Source organism: Myxine glutinosa, unplaced genomic scaffold (assembly GCF_964187855.1).
Source record: "Myxine glutinosa unplaced genomic scaffold, kmMyxGlut1.1 SCAFFOLD_719, whole genome shotgun sequence".
In the NCBI taxonomy this organism is placed as follows: domain Eukaryota; kingdom Metazoa; phylum Chordata; class Myxini; order Myxiniformes; family Myxinidae; genus Myxine; species Myxine glutinosa.
Genome location: NW_027616814.1, coordinates 98,593 through 115,571, shown reverse-complemented (window position 1 = coordinate 115,571; position 16,979 = coordinate 98,593). Strand labels below are relative to the sequence as shown.

The window sequence follows — 16,979 nt, the reverse complement described above, 5'->3', positions numbered from 1 at the left end:
CATACACACAGAGATTACCGGAATTATAGATAGACTAGGGCATGCCCGTACGTGGGTGCCCGTTCCTTGCCAAAAAAAAAAAAAAACGCTACCCGTACGCTCTACCCCGCCCGTACGCCCGTAAACAAAAAAAACAACGCTCTTCGCTTCCGCCCTTCGCTCTGGGAGAAATAATGCGCATAAGAAATCGAGAAATTATTATTTTCTCCGGAAGAAATCGAATTACGAACCGTAATGGCGCACGCGCTCGGCTCGGCTCGCAACAACGCGTTCTGTGATTGGCTGCCGGAAGTGAAGTCTTCACTGTCCGGAAGTTCGCATGTCGCAGTTACGATTATTCGCAAATTAGTTTTAATTAGTTTTAAAACATAGTTTAACGCCAACATAGTTTGCCAACGTGAAATAAATGAATACGCTCTCAAAAGTGCCATCCGAGGCAGAGTCTGTTCGCCACGTTCGGCACACGTGATAGCTCGCTGCTCTCTGATTGGTTGAATCGTTTTTTGGACATAGCTCGGTAACTACTTGTCCGATTAATATGAAACCTTGAAAAGGCACATCCTCGGGTCCCCAGCAATATACCTGGCAAGTTTAAAGTATATCGGACCCGTGGTTGTCGAGAAACAGCGGTCACAGACATACATACAGACATACAAACATACAAACATACATACACACAGAGATTACCGGAATTATAGATAGATACTGTGTCCAACAGGGCTGTACACAACAACAACAACAACAAACAACAGGCATTTTAAGGCCATTTTCCCTGCAAGAGCGGGGGTTAGCTTTGCGGTCCCCATGACAATCTTCTCCATTTTGCCCTATTTTCTGCATCTCTCCCTGTTAACCCCCTCACCCGCATTTCTTCTTCAACCCTCTTTAGCCAAGTCTTTCTCGGTCTTCCCTGTCCTCCATTTCCTTCTACATTCATTTCCATCACTCTTCTCAACCAGTCACTTTCATCCTTCCTCAACACATGACCAAACCATCTCAAACTGTTTCTCTTCACAGCATCCATCACAGGCTCTATTCCCATCATCCTTCGCAATTCATCATTTGTCTTCCTCTCTCTCAACGATATTCCACACATCCACCGAACCATTCGCATTTCCACCCTTTCCAGCCTTGGTTGCTGCTCTCTGTTCATTACCCATGTCTCGCTCCCATAAATCATAACACTTCTCACACATGCAGCATACACCTTTCCCTTCATCTTCAACGACACTCCCCTCCTCGTCAGCACGCCACTCAGTTCCCGAAACTTCTTCCATGCACATCTCACTCTCGCAACCGTTGCCGAGTCTGATCCACCTTCTCCATTCAGCATGTCTCCGAGGTAGCAAAATGTTTTCACACCTTCCAGCTTCACGCCATCTCCAAGATCCAACTCAACATTTCCTCCATCTGCAGCTCCCTCTGTGCACACCTTACACTTGAATGTAGCTGCCACACTGGTTAATGACCCTCTCAAACCACTACATTTTTGATGAACCCACTCAGCGCACATTGTACATTGAATGGAATTCACTCCGACACCCTTCCTGCACATAGCACACGGCCACTTCCCAGTTCTTTCTACCTCACCACATGCTTTACCACTTGCCATCACCTTCGTTTTTCTGATATTCACCTTCAGACCTTTTGTCTCCATACATTCCTTCCACTTGTTCATCTTCTCCTTCAGTCCATCCATACATTCTGCAATCAACACCAGATCATCTGTATACAACAACTCCCACGGTAAACCCTCCTTTACGTTCCGAGCCAGCACCTCCATCACAGCTACAAGGCTGTACAACCACCGTTTAGAGGCCATTTTTCCCCGCAAAGCGGGGGTTGGCCTTTTCGGGGACCGTGGTAGTTGTTGTTTTTTGGTCCCCTTTTTGAAGCAATGTTTTACGGCCGGATGCCCTTCCTGACGCCAACCCTTTTTGCCGCCTTCAACGACAAACAGGGAATTACCAGTGAACTGGTACTCAATTAGCCGACCTCGGAAGGATGACAGGCTGAGTCAACCCGCCTGGCATTAATTCGGCGATCGACCGAGATTCGAACCCAGGATCCTAGGATCCTAAGCCGGCACCCTAGCCGCTAGCCCAACACCAGGGCTAGGCCCAACACCAGCTACAAGGCTGTACAGATGTAGTAAATTTACCTCTGAACTGTGCAGTCTGCTTTGCTTCTCAAACTGATCGTGCACTTTCGAATAAAGAGCTAGTCTTGCACGTGAGGCCCTGTGTCGGACTGTTGTACACCGCACCTTTCCTATGCCATCTCCAGGCGCTGCATAACCTCATTTCCGGGCACCGAAGGGGGCTCGGTAATGACGCCCGCTAAAAGGGAGTACTCCGTTTTCACTCTGGTTGTTTGTTTTCTTGCTTTCTTGTTTGTTTGTTTGTTTGTTTGTCTGGGCGATATCTCAGCCATCCTTTAAGCTGGGAAGCTGAAATTTCAGCACAATAGTGAGCAAGTACTTTGTCAAAAACGGTATTTTTTGTTTTTTGATTAATCAATCAATTGATGAGTTATTTAATTATTAGCGATTAATTGGCACTCTTATACATTTACTTTCTCTTCTGACCATTATCTCAGGCACCTTTTGAGTTAGGAAGCTGAATTTGGACATGCCAAGGATCCTGGGTTCGAATCCTTGTTGATCGCTGAAGTAACACCAGGGGGGTTGAAGGCCTGTCACCCTTCCGAGGTCGGCAAATTGAGTACCAGGTCACTGGTAATTCCCTGTGTGTCGCAACAGGCGACTAACAGGGTTGGCGGCAGGAAGGGCATCCGGCCATAAAACATTGCTTCAAAAAGGGGGCCATGGTGCCCGAAGTGATTTGGCTGCAAAGGCTATTTTTGATTTATTGATTAATCAATTAATCGATTAATTATTTGATTAATGACTAATGTTTTAATTTTTTTTGATTTACAGATTCGGATGAAATGGTGGTGCTTTATATGTTCTATTGGCGAATTGATTAATTATTTATTTATTTTTTATTGTTCTTTATTTATTTTTCTTTATTAATTATTATTTATTTTCTTTCTCATCTGGCCAATATCTCAGGCACCTTTTGAGCTAGGAAGCTAATATTTGGACATGAGAGTGACCAGGTGATGTGGCCATAAAGGATATTTTTGATTTATTGATTAATCATTGAATCAATTAATTATTTATTGATTAATCAATTAATTATTAAAATTTTTATTAATGACTTTCATTAAATTTCTAAAAGATTCATCTTCGGATGAAGCAGTAGTGGTTTTGTTATGTTATTAGCCAATTGATTAAGAAAATATTTTATGATAATTGCACACCGCACCTTTCCTATGCCATCTCCAGGCGCTGCATAACGTCATTGCCGGGCACCGAAGGGGGCTCAGCAGTGACGCACGCTGAAAGGGAGTACTCAGTTTTCACTCTGGTTGTTTTCTTTCTTTGTTGTTTTCTTGTTTTCTTGTTTGTTTGTTTGTCCGGGCGATATCTCTGCCATCCTTTGAGCTCGGAAGCTGAAATTTCGGCACAATCGTGAGCAAGTCCTTTGTCAAAACTGTATTTTTTGTTTTTTGAATAATCAATTAATTGTGGAGTTTTTAAATTATTAGCGATGAATTAAGTACTTATTTAATTAATCAAATTTCCTTTCTCTTCTGACCATTAACTCAGGCGCATTTTGAGTTAGGAAGCTGATATTTGGACATGCCAATGACTTGGTGATTTGGCTGCAAAGGCTATTTTTGATTTATTAATTAATCAATTGATCAATTAATCGACTAATTATTTAATTATTCGATTAATGACTTAGATTTTTTTTTTTTAAGTTACAGATTCTGATGAAATGGTGGTGGTTTATGTGTTCTCTGACCGAATTGATTAATAATTTAATTTTTTAATGATTATTATTTATTTATTTTCATTATTAATCATTTATTTATTTTCTTTCTCATTTGGCCAATATCTCAGGCACCTTTTGAGCTGGGAAGCTAATATTTGGACATGACAGTGACCAAGTGATGTGGCTATCAAGGATATTTTTGATTTATTGATTAATCATTTAATCGATGAATTATTTATTGATTTAATCAATTAATTATTTAATTTTTTATTAATGACTTATTTAATTAAATTTCTAAAAGATACATCTTTGGATGAAGCACGAGTGGTTTAGTTTTGCTATTCGCCAATTGATTAAGAAAATATTTTGTGATAATATTTTATTGATTTTAATTATACAATTAATCAATCAATTTATTGTACACCTCTCCCTTGCAATGCAGTCTCTATGAGCTGCACTGCGGTATTGCCGGGCGCCGGAGGCACCCCAGCAATGCCGCACCGTAGGATATTTAATTATTTGGCATGGGGGCGGTGTAGTTTGAATCTATCTGTACTTGTTTTTGGCTTTTTTGGTCCGACGAAGGGTTGATGCCAGAAATGTCAACTTCCCCTCGCTTCCAACTGTGGAAAGCATTGCTCGATCAATGTCCTTCCTGGTGATTCCATCCGTTCCAGTAAATCAAATGGTGCTTCACAGGTGGTGTGTTTGCTCACAAATGTGTGGTCCCTCTGAAGGAACTTGTGCTGGGTATTCTGTCTGGTCACATTAGTTTAGAGACATTAAACATCTCATGGTGTCTTTCATGACGAGTTGGCAAGTCAACGCCGGCACCCTGAGCAAATTACAAATTCCTGCCTTTACCCAATACAATCATGTCAGGCCTCGCCAACCAGTTCCTGAAAGACTTGGGTCAATTCTGCATGTTCTGAGCCCTTGACTTCTTAGGAAGGGATATGGTTTGTGAACATTTGGCTGGCAAAGAATAAGACAAAGACTCATTGATGAAATTGATGTCTCATTTCCACAATGTACACACATCTGAACACGGTGATATTCTCTCCATTGATCTTTTTCTGTCTCAATATCTGTTTTATGTTCATTTTGCCTCTTCTTTCCAGGATCTTCTCTCCGTCATGGTGAAGATGATAAGCGTACTTTCAGTTATAAGAATAGAGTACTTCCAGAGTTCGATGTGGGGCATGTCGTGGTAAGCAAGACATTCAATTACCTTTTTCCAGTAATTGCTCGGTTTGTGTCACGGATGCTTTCCTGAAATGTCCGACGATTATCAAAACGATTTAAATCAAAATAATTTTTATTCCTCCACCGACGAAGTCGCCAGAGACATTATGTTTTCAGGTTGTCCGTCCGGATGTCCTTCCGTCCATATGACCATACGTACGTCTGTGGATCCGTCCGTGATAGGATTTCGTTACTGCGTTAACTTAAGAAGGGTTGAAGGGATGTTAGTCAAACTTGGTGCAGGTATGTATAATGAGTTAAAAATGAACTGATTCGATTTTGGGGTCATGAGGTTAAAGGTCATCGGTCATGTTAGGTAAAAATCCTGTTACCGTGATAACATGTGAACCAGTGATGTGATTCTGACCATAGGTGGTCCAAGTGCGTATCGTTTGATACAAAGATGAACTTATTTGATTTTGGCATCAAGAGGTCAAAGGTCAAAGTCTGTGATAGGTGTCGAACTTGAGAACGACGAAAGCAATCTAATTCAAACTTGGCACAAGTATGTTTAATGATTTGAAGATTTATTGATTCGATTTTTGGGGCAAGAGGTCAAAGGTCAGAGGTCCCGTTAAGTAAAAAAAATCTGTCACTGTTCTAACTTGCGAATCGGTGATGGGATTTTGCCTAAACTTGATATAAGTATTGTCATGCGAATCCCTCAGGGTTAACACCAAGGACCGCGGATGGACCAAAATGGCTTTACTGGAGGCGACGATCAAACACGGATTTTACTTCTGTAGCGCGGGAAGAAGAAGGGAAGTGGAAGCTGCGGCAAAAGCGCTTACCTTCAGCGAACCGACGGCAGCTTCGATCCTGCAGGAAAATTAATGAACTCGAACAACGAATTAGAATGTACAAAAATAGAGATTTATTCACGGACCCGATACAATGAAACGTGACGGCAATCAAATAAACTAAATCCTATATTGGGATCCCACACACCAGAATCAACAACAGGACACAGGAATGAATGAAAGGAAAATAAGCATTATGGTGTGTATTTGTGAAATGTGGTGCATCTTAACTGTCCGTCTGTAGTCGTGTCGTATCCACCATGGCTCCAAGCTCCGGTGCGGAGAAACCCTCCGTCCGCCTTGCACGCTTCGCTAGGCCCAAGCCAACGCCCTCGCTCCAAACCCCTCGCCGTTCGCACACGAAGTCCCGCCCGTTCACAGCACCGAGCCTCGCTCCTGCACCACGCATATGGTGAACCAACGACCACCAGGACCTCTCAAGACCAAGAAGAAGCGCAAGAGCTTCAAGCACAGAGAGATATCGTGCAAGAGACAGAGCTAGAGCTGGAGTTGCTGAAAAATGTCCTGCAGCGCCCTTTTATAACCTGGGCGGTGACGTCAGCCTTGGCGCGCCACCAACCAGTGCCTTCCACCGAACCTTCTATCGCCTTCCCTCCAATCACACGTTCCCTGTGGCGTGGTCATAGCTCGTGTCACGCGATGTTGCTAGGCCTAGCTGGTGGTGTAGCTGACGGCGGCCACCCGGCGGTGCCCCGATCTGGCTTCTTCCAAAGTCGTTGTAAGGGAAGGGGATTTAATTACTGTGTGCGCTAAAGGGCCTATCTAAGTGTTTACGGGTGTGCGTTGCCATAAGGGACAAAGGTTTGACGACAGAGGGGACGACGAACAAAGGAATCTTTATCCATAATCCCTGCACTATATAGCACGCCCTGCTCCCTCGTAGTGGGGACATCAATACAGCTTATCCCGGCAAACCTGACTAACATAGAACTTATTACAGGTAGATTCCTTATCGCGACAGTCGAATACCTTCCTATACAGATCTACCTGGCTCCAGATATTCCTCTACCCCACCGACATAATAGTATGTATAATGATGCGAAGATGCACTGATTACATTTTTTCATCAAATGTGAGAAATGAGGTGATTTTGTGATTTTGGTAAGGTCATATGTCATGTCAGCTAAAAAGGTGATACTTGAGAACAGCTGAATGGATTTATATGAAACATGGCACAAGTACTGTATGTGTAATGATGTAATAATGTGGGCGTATTGGTCGATGTCACGACGTCGAAGTGTCGTTCTAGTTATCATTAGCATTACTAGGATAAGCTTGTGATGCGTTCTTAATGTTGCCACTTCACATATTGTATTTCACTTTTTACCGATGATATTCCTCTGTTTTTGAGTAATGCCAGCTATATTCAAGTACACAAACGTACAGTAGTTCTGTCGACGATTTTGCAATCTTCCAATTTGGTACTTTGCGATGTATAATGGCATTTTTATCAGTCTTGCAAGTTCTGAAAATGTTCGAGAATCAAAGGTGTGGCTTATAAAGCGACGTAAATGTGAGTTGAGGCGACGCAAGTAGGGTATTGCTATAATCGCGTGACGACATAATGGGTGGTCTTACTCTATTTATTTATTTATTTATTATATCAATTATTTCCTTCTTTTTAGTTCCCATGAGATATCTTATAGTCGTTGATGTGAGATGCCTAGCCTGGGTTTGAATCCCAGCCCAGCTATAAACTGTCATTCCTGTGTTTCATAGGCAGGGTGATTCATCAATGTGTGTGCCCTCCCTCGGATGGATTTTAAACTGGTCATCCTTGTGCCGGAATTAGTTGTAGGACATCGAATATCCCATGGTGTTCACAAATAGGAGGCAAACTATCGCTGGCACCATGAACACATTTCAAATTCCTTTCCTAACTTCTTGAGCCGGAGTCGCGACTTCACCAGCATTGTGGCCAAATATCTGCTCTGCCTGGAGCAGGGGTTCCCAACCTTTTTTGTGTTATGGCCCCCTTGGCTCCCAGAGCACATCCCCAGCACCCATCTCCCTTTTTGCGAGGGTCGAGCGGCAGAGCGTGTGTAAGCAGGCTATGGGGGTCTGGGGGCAAGCCCCCCAGAAATGTTTTGATTTATATGTGCTCTGTGGTGCATTCTGAGAGGTGTTTTTTTTCCTTTAATTGGCTATTTTGCTTGTATGAGAATCGGTAAATTATTACACAGAAAATGAGGAATTCCAAGTGGCCAACATGAACATTTAGTTCCATAGTTTTTTTCTGTTCCTTACTGGCTCCCAACTACATCGTTTTTGGAAGAAGCAAACAAAGCAACGTCGCTCGAATGATGCATGTTTGATATGAGATTTTAATATTATCAGTAACAACACTATGGACAGCATATAATAGAACTGTCACACACGAAAACAGTATGAAAAGGTTCCAAGTCAAGAATATGTGAAAACTAAAAACCTCTGTTATGTCTGTATTTAACACAGTGTGTTATGATCACACAAAATGAAACTCAATTCGACAACAACTCAGGTAATCAAAACTCGTGACGCGGTGCATGCGCCGTAAAAGTGAATTAAAAACTCAGTGGGATGGCTTAAATTGCATTTTAGCTACCAATTGGGGTATCCATGGTTGAGTCACAGTCAGGGCACAGTGGAGGTCATCTTCCACGTGGATCCGATTACGCTGTTTCAATTTGATATTCAACAGCGTGGAAAACCCCACTTCGCAGAGATAGGTAGACGAGAATGGCAGAAGCAACCGGATAGTTATCTGGCTGATATTAGGGAAGCGACCCATTCCCTCCCAAAACTCCGTCAAGCTCTTCTCTTCTAATGTGTCTTTGGCAAATCAATCGTTTCGGAGATTCAGGAATTCATCTTGCATTGCCTCCGGCATGCTCTCCACGCAAAGGTTGACGGAAAAAGGATTCCTCACAATTTTTGCCTCATTCTTGTCTAAATCACAAAAATACTTATGAAATTCCAGCTCCAGTGACTGCAGATGCTCAAGAATATCATTTTTCAGTATGGGATTTTTTTTTTTTTTTTTTTGTATACAAGATCGAGGCTCGTGAAAGAGCGAACATTAATCACACAGAAAGACAAACCGAAACATAAAACATATAACATCGGGAGCGGTAGACAAGATGGGGAGAGAGGGGGAAGGACACAAACACAACATTTGAGAGCAGGGACCGAGAGACATGGAGACATCGAGAGATCTGAGAGAGGGCGAGGGCTTTGGGGGGGGGGGGCATGGGAAGGGGGCGGTGGGAGAGGTATAAAACATATGGACACTGCCAGGACTTCCAGGAAAGAAGTTGGAATTTCAAACAAGGTGGATCTGGGGTGAATTAGCGGGGGTAGAAAAGATCAAGGTTTTGGATGGGGGAAGATAAGAGATGGTGGTGAACAGCTGTTTTAAAGACCTGGAGGGAGGAGTGGGATTGAAGGGAGTGAGGGAGTTTGTTCCAGAGGCGGGAGAAAAGAGGAATGAAAGAGTGAAGGTGAGCAGAGAGCCGAGATTTCGGCAGTTTAACCATCAGAGGGTTGCTGGCAGATCTTGTGCGACCTGTAGGAATATTTGGGGGACAGAGCACAGAGAGAGCTGGGGGTGCAAGGCCGGAGAGGAGTCGGTAGAAGACAGAAAGACCACCTACCTGCCTGCGGTGAGTGAGTGAAAGGCCCTCAGAGATAGCTTCATCGCGGGAGATTCCAATAATTCTGAAAGCTTTGGTTTCAACAGCGTGAAGCCGAGCTAGGTGTGAGGCAGGAGCACCGGCCCATAGGGGAGAACAGTATTCCATTGAGCTGCGGATGAAAGCCTTGTATGTGGTGAGGATCTCAGGTGTGCCGAGGAAGGACTTCGCACGACGGAGGATGCCCAGTCGGCGACTGGCTTTGGAGGCCAGCTTGGAAATGTGGTTTTCCCAAGAAAGATCATGGCAGATAGTGAGACCCAAAATCTTGAGCGACAGAACTTCTTGGAGAGGATTGTTGAGAAAGTAGATGGGAGGGTTGTCCAGTCGATCTTTTCGGAGAGACATAGTAAGAGTGTGAGATTTGTCAGGATTGAAAGACATGTTCCACTTGTTTGACCAGTCTGTGATTTTGTCCAGGTCTTCAGAGAGTGAGGAGGCAGCAGACTCTCGATCTGAGGGAAGAGGAATGGAGCGGCAGAGAGTGGAGTCATCAGCAAAGAGATAGAGAGGATTTTCGAGAGAGTCAGAGAGATCATTGATGAAGACCAGAAAAAGCACGGGGCCCAGAACACTGCCTTGGGGAACTCCAGCCTGAACAGGAAGAGGAGATGAGAGAAACCCATTCAGGGCCACACGTTGACGACGACTAGAGAGGAAGTCCGCCAGCCATGCATGGAGATTTCCATGGATACCAAAGGAGGAGAGTTTGGTGAGCAGAGCGGGGTGCCAGACCGTGTCGAAGGCACGTGATATGTCGAGGGAGACAGCTCTAATTTCCTGTTTGGCATTGAGGACCTCCATCCATTGTTGAGACAGCAGAAGCAGCATGTCCAGAGTAGAGTGACCTGGTCTGAAACCAAATTGATGATCAGAGATCAAGCCATTGGAGAAGAGGAAAGATTTCATATCCGAAGCAATGATGGATTCCATGACTTTGCTGATAATTGGGAGAAGGCTGATTGGTCTGTAGTTGCTAGGATCTGTTTTTGCACCTTTTTTGTGCAAAGCGGTGATGTTGGCTGATTTCCAAGCAGATGGCAGTTGACCTTGAGCAAAAGAGAGGGTGAAGAGAACAGAGAGAGGGTGAGATAGAGCAGCAGAGCAGGATTTTAGGACCCGTGGGCTGATGCCGTCGGGTCCAGTTGCAGAATCAGAGTCGAGGGTTGACAGAAACTTTTCCACCTTCTCAGGAGGAAAGGACACGGAGTCCAGGAGCAGCAGGGTACGACTGGGTATGGTGGGTACAGAGAAGGATGGGTTTGGGACACAAGATTTAGAGGCAAACACAGAGTTGAGGCATTCAGCTTTTTCACGTGCGGAGTCAGCTGTGTCGCCGTTTGAGGTAAGGGAGGGGATGGAGGGGGAACAAACACCAGAAACGGATTTGACCAGACGCCACCAGGATTTGGAAGAGGGAGACAGATAAGAGAGTTCGGTCTTGAGAACGTGAAGATATTGTTTCCTGGCTCTCCTGAGGGTGGACACACACTTGTTTCGGGCTTTGTGAAAGGAAATGAGATTTCCTTCCTTTGGATTTGCTTTCCAGGAGACGAAGGCAAGTTGTTTCTGGGCAACAGCCTCACCGCAAGATTCCGTGTACCATGGACGGGAGGAAGGGTATGACAACTGAAGACGAGATGGGATAAATCTGTGCATGAGAGAGAGCAATTTACTTTGGAAGAATTCCCAGGATGAGTTGATGTCAGAGGTGGTAGAGATGGGAGACCAGTCCAGATGATTGATGGCTGCTTGAAGACCGTGCCAGTTGGCCTGAGTGAAATGCCAGACTCGTCGACGCTGAGCAGGCTCCCTGAGGATGGTCAGAGAGATGTCCACTTTAACAAGGACATGATCAGATGATCCGATCAGAGCAGAAGAAGAGCAGCAGACATTTTCAGGGAAGTTAGTCATAACCAAGTCCAGAAGAGAAGATGTTCCGTTGACTGAGATCCGGGTCGGGAAATTGACAGATTGTGTCAGTCCCAGTGAGTCGCAGAAGTCCTTTGCTGAGGAGCCATGGCTGGTGAGAGAGGTACCCACACCCAGCCAACTGGCATGATGACAGTTGAAATCACCACATATGAGGAAGAGAGAGTTGGGATGAGTAGATAGAAGTTGGTCCATATCGTCAGACAGCGAGATGTAGATGGAGTCATCACTGTTTGGTGGATGGTACAACACACATATGAACAAGAGGTGGGAGCGAAGGGGAAGCCGTAGCCAGAGGTATTCCTGGGGGTGAGGTGGAGAGAGTGCAGTGTAGGGCGAGTGAGGAAGAGAGTTTTTGATAAAGATAGCAACCCCGCCTCCAGGACGAGGCTCAGGTCTATCACACCGGAGGAGGGAGTAGCCCGGGAGAGATACTATGGATTGAGCTCTTTTCCCATGCTGTCTTGCAATTCAGACATTCTTTCGAACATGGCAATGTTTCCTGTGTTCACATTCCTGTGCCAGTTTTGGAGCTTGGCAACAAATCCTCTGAGATGATCGTGGAAAAGAATAATATTAGTCGCTCTTCCTTGGAGCTTGAGGTTCAGCTGGTTCCGCTGCTCGAAAATGTCAGCAAGATAAGCAAGTTGTTCGTTCCACAATTCATTGTCGTAATGCTGCAGGAGGTCATGTTTTCCTTGAAGATTCAAGAAATGTTTGACTTCCGCACGAAGTTCAAAGACGCGGTTCAGAACATTCCCTTTTGAAAGCCAGCGTACAGCAGTATAGTACAGCAACGTTTCATGTTCCACGTTCATGTCTTTGCACAGCTCCTTGAACATTTGGGTGTTGAGAGCCCCTGCCTTGATGTAGTTAACAATCTTGATTACGACTTCAATAACTTTCTTCAATGAGAGAGGGAGAGTCTTACAAGCCAGGGGGTAGCGATGAATCGTAGTGGGTTCCTTTCGCTTGTGGTGCCAGCATCTTCACTTTTGCTTGGAATCCGGATTTGGAACCAAGCATGGCAGGAGCACCGTCAGTGCAGACACCGCATACATTCTCTCACTGAATTTCTCCCGCATCGAAGAACGACTTCATTTTTTCCATGACGTCGTTAGCTTTTGTCATTGTTTCCAGGGCACTACAGAACAAGAATTCTTCCTTGATATCATCTTCCTTGACATAGCGAACGGATGCCAGTAGTTCGGAGCAGGAACTAACATCGGTTGATTCATCATGTTGAAAAGAAAACAAGCCAAAAGGCACCACCTTAATCTCATGGATGATCTGTTGTTTCACATGTCACGGATACGATGCTGCACTGTGTTATTCGATAAAGACACCTGTTCAACTTTGTGAGCCTCTGCCTTGCCGAGAACCCGTTCGACAATGAGGAGGGTACAAGGCTTGATGAGTGTCTCCCCAATTGAGTGGGTTTTTTTCTTCTTTGCAATTTCAAGAGAAACTTCATAAGAAGCCTGGACAGTTGCTACATTTTGTTGTTGAAAAGCTCCTCCCTCATCCAACTTCTGTCGCTTTAAAAATTTTCAAGCAGCTTGAAAAATTCGGGATCCTGCTTTGCATGTTGTGCGTGATTTGTCTCGAGGTGCAACTTCAACTTGGATGGCCTCATGGATTCAGGACTCAAAACCTTGTGACACAGCACACATTGTGGTTTCTCTTGGCCAGACACGGTAATGGATGTGAATCCAAGCTTTATGTATTCGTCAAGATACTTTCTTTTTTTACTCCCAGAAGCCATAACGTCAAATCTGTAATAAGTAAAAATCAAAACAATATCAAATTCAAAACAATAAAAAAAAAAAAAATATTGTAACGGTTTTGAGAACCTGCACTTAGTAAATTGTTTGTAAAGTTCCATTGTAAATAATTCCCTGTAAATACTCCTGTAAATATCCCCATTTCTTGTAAAGGTCAAAGGTCGCACCCAAGCTAGTCCACATTGCAACAGGCAGGACACCATAGGACCTCTCAATAGATATTTCCTTAATATGTGTTTAGTTAAGGCTGTGTTTCCAATAGTTGAATCGACGTTGCATTAATCAAATAACCTAGGCCCCTTGCAACCCCATTCATCTGGCGGCGCAGCCGCCCTTTCATTGGTGCCAAAGTTCTGCCAACTGGATCCACTGGCCCGTGTGAGACGCCATAAGCCATGAGGTAAAGCCCGAAAAAGGAGGCAGAGCGCCAAGATGGAGGTGTGGCCACGTCATCTCACCATCAAGGTCGTGGCCGGTAAGCCCTCGCCGGCTAACCAAGGCTGAGGGGAGTCGACCGGGAGGCGTGCCCTCAGAGACGCGGCTTGATTCGTGCGGCGAGCAATAAAAGCGGTCACGGGGACTGCTTACGGAGATGAGTGAGGGAGCACGCAGATGAGACAGGAGAAGAGCACGTAGAGGAGAGGGAGGAGCACAGACGTGCACGGAGAACCTTTTGTTGGCCCAAACATTCCTTTGTGCGTACGAGAATCGGTGCGCTCGCCGCAGCAATATCACCAGCGCTGCCGGCCGGGTTTTGCCACTGAACCAGAGCGTGGGCGTTCGAGCGGGACCTCGACGTCGTGCCGTCATCCCCGGACCTTTTCCTGCTCCGCCAGCTCCTTGGACCGTCTCATCCTTCCAGCCATTCCTACCATTGCCATCTCCCACCCGTGTAAGTGTGTCTGTATTGTCCTGGGCGTATGATAAGTAAGACCGTATAGATAAGCTTGCCCGGTGTCCTGCTTTGCCTCTTTTGTATATTCTTGCCCTTTCGTTTTCCTCTTGTAGAAGAGAAATAAACCTGTGTTCCTTCTTTACCTTTGGTTTCTCTCTTCATTCGATCGCTCTCGTCCTTTCTTTCAATTGAATATCTGTGGCACGATTTGGCCAACCGCTATAATCGGGTGTAGTCTGTTAATAACGGCCCGAGTCGCAGCGCGCTTCGCTCGGCGCATCCATTGACGCTGCGGCCCGGGTGGAAATATCTCCTCGCTTACGGCCGGTCCTAGCACGCAGGTATTTGGGGATACCACCATTGACCCATGACCCTGGCTACGACCGACCGGAAGTGACGTCATATTTCCAGGACCGGGAGGATCGGCCAGTGAAAACGACCAGGGGATTGACCCCCAATTGATAACGGGAGTGCCGACCCCGGATCCGCAACAATATATATATTTTAGTATGGTTCAAATTACCCCATGGCCCCCCGAGAAATACACCATGGCCCCCAGGTTGGGAACCACGGGCCAAGAGTATGGTACATGAATATGAATATGAACATGATGATGATGATTATCGAGTTGATGTGAAATAATCATTTAAACATGGCTTTGTCATTACCCTTGCCAGAAGAGAGGGTATTGCATTTGAGTCTGTTAGTTACTTGGCAATTTTTTTTTTTTGGACAAGGATGTTGATCATGTGTGTGTGTGTGTGTGTGTGTGTGTGTGTGTGTGTGTGTGTGTGTGTGTGTGTGTGTGTGTGTGTGTGTGTGTGTGTGTGTGTGTGTGTGTGTGTGTGTGTGTGTGTGTGTGTCCGTCCGTCCGTCCACTCACTGATACTTGCCTGCATGTAACAATTTGAAACTGATCTTCACAAAATCGTAAAGTTTGTGGTCCGACAAAATGAAGTCAAATGGTTTCTTTTGGTCAAACACTTTTTTTCAAATCTCTAAAATCCTCAATTTTCATCCCATTGACTTGAAATTTGACGAGGATTTGTATATCTGGTCACTGAATTCAAACACCAAGTATTTTTGAGATCAACATCGGCCAGATTTCTAGAATCCTCAATTTTCATCCGCTTAAATTGAAATTTGGAGAGGATTTGTATATCTGGTCAGTTAATTCAACCACCAAGTATGTTTGAGGTCAACATCAGCCAAAAGGTCAACATAGGCCATAGGTCAACAAATAAGCTGCAATTTCTAAAATCCTCAATTTTCATACAATTGACTTGAAATTTGAAGAGGATTTGCATTTGAGGTCACTGAATATAACCACCAATTTATCTTTGAGGTCAACATCAACCAAAAGGTCAACATAGGCCAAATTATTTAAAATTGTTAATTTTCATCTGATGACTTGAAATTTGAAGAGGATTTGCACGTCGGTTTACTGAATTCAACCACCAACTATTTTTGAGGTCATCATGGACCAACAACCAATTTTAGGGATTTTGCAAGTATCGTGCCATGCACGACATATTTGTTGTGTGTCTGTTACTTGGCAAAAAAAAAAAAAATTGACGTTGAATGTTGATCATTCCTGTTTGTGTGTGTGTGTTTGTGTGTTTGTTTGTCTGTCCGGTCACGTATACTTGCCTGCAGATCACAATTTTAAACTGATCGTCACGAAACTTCACCAAATGGTAGAGTTTGTGGTCGGACAAAATCAAATTTATTTTGAGGTCAAAAGGTCAGCTTAGGCCAAAGGTCAAACACTTTTTTTTCAAATTTCTAAAATCCTCAATTTTCATCCGATTGATTTGAAATATGAATAGGATTTTCATATCAGCGAACTGAAACCAACCACCAACTATTTTTGAGGTCAACATGGACCAAAAGGTCAACCGAGGCCAAATTTCTAAAATTGTCAATTTTCATCCGATTAACTTAAAATTTGAAGAAGATTTGCATATCAGGTCACTGAATTCAACCACTAATTATTTTTGAGGTCAAAAGGATGCACTACTGAGTGCCATTCTGCTTTGTTTTGTTTTGCCAAGTGTTGCTGCATGAGTGATTTTTCATTTGTCTGTCTCAGTCTGTCTGTCTGTTTGTCTTCACAGAATAAATATGATTTTCTCTGCAAGCGTTGGTCCGATTGGCAGGAAATTTTCACCATCGACATTTGACAGGAAAATTTCACTCCTTTTGCAGAGTTTTTAAAAGATAATTACGACATCATAGGTCACATGGTACGGGCGCCATCCTGGAAAAACCGAAAAACTTTGCATCTCCATATCTCCAAAAGCACTGCATAATAAAAATTGAGACATGGCTTATTGTAAAGAACTCTTCATGGGGAATAACATATGTTAATGATGATGTCATAGGTGCCTCCATTATGATGTCATAATTCGATAAGTACTAAACTTAATCCGATCAAAATGAAATTTTATGAGCTCAATCAAGGGGTAAATTAGTGGAGAAAACAAAACGACGTCATCGGTCACGTGGTTCGGCCGCCATATTTGTTTTAACACAAAGCCTTAAAAACCACCAAAAACACGTCCTGGCGAGGGTCTGCAATCTCTGATTGCTCTTTCTTAATTCTATTTTATTTCAGAAGCAATGTTGTGAAGCTCTGTTTGTGCCTTTGTTTTCAGTTCGATGAGTGGGAGGTTATCTCCAAAATTGGAGAAGGAAGTACTGGATTCGTTTACAAAGCAAAGAATGTCAACTCTGCAAAAAAGGTACAAGCTGTGTGATGTACCTGCTATGTCTTCATTTCACTTTCT

General features: G+C 44.1%; 1 protein-coding gene across 2 annotated transcripts in view; it reads left to right on the top strand.

The window, feature by feature from the left end:
• LOC137433510 (uncharacterized) overlaps positions 1 to 16,979 on the top strand; it is a 40,924-nt gene that overhangs the window by 18,655 nt on the left and 5,290 nt on the right. For both annotated transcript variants that reach the window (XM_078768935.1, XM_078768936.1), the window contains exons 9-10: positions 4,964 to 5,052; positions 16,848 to 16,934. In XM_078768935.1, coding sequence (XP_078625061.1) covers positions 4,964 to 5,052; positions 16,848 to 16,934 — 176 coding nt within the window. The remainder of the gene's footprint in view (positions 1 to 4,963; positions 5,053 to 16,847; positions 16,935 to 16,979) is intronic.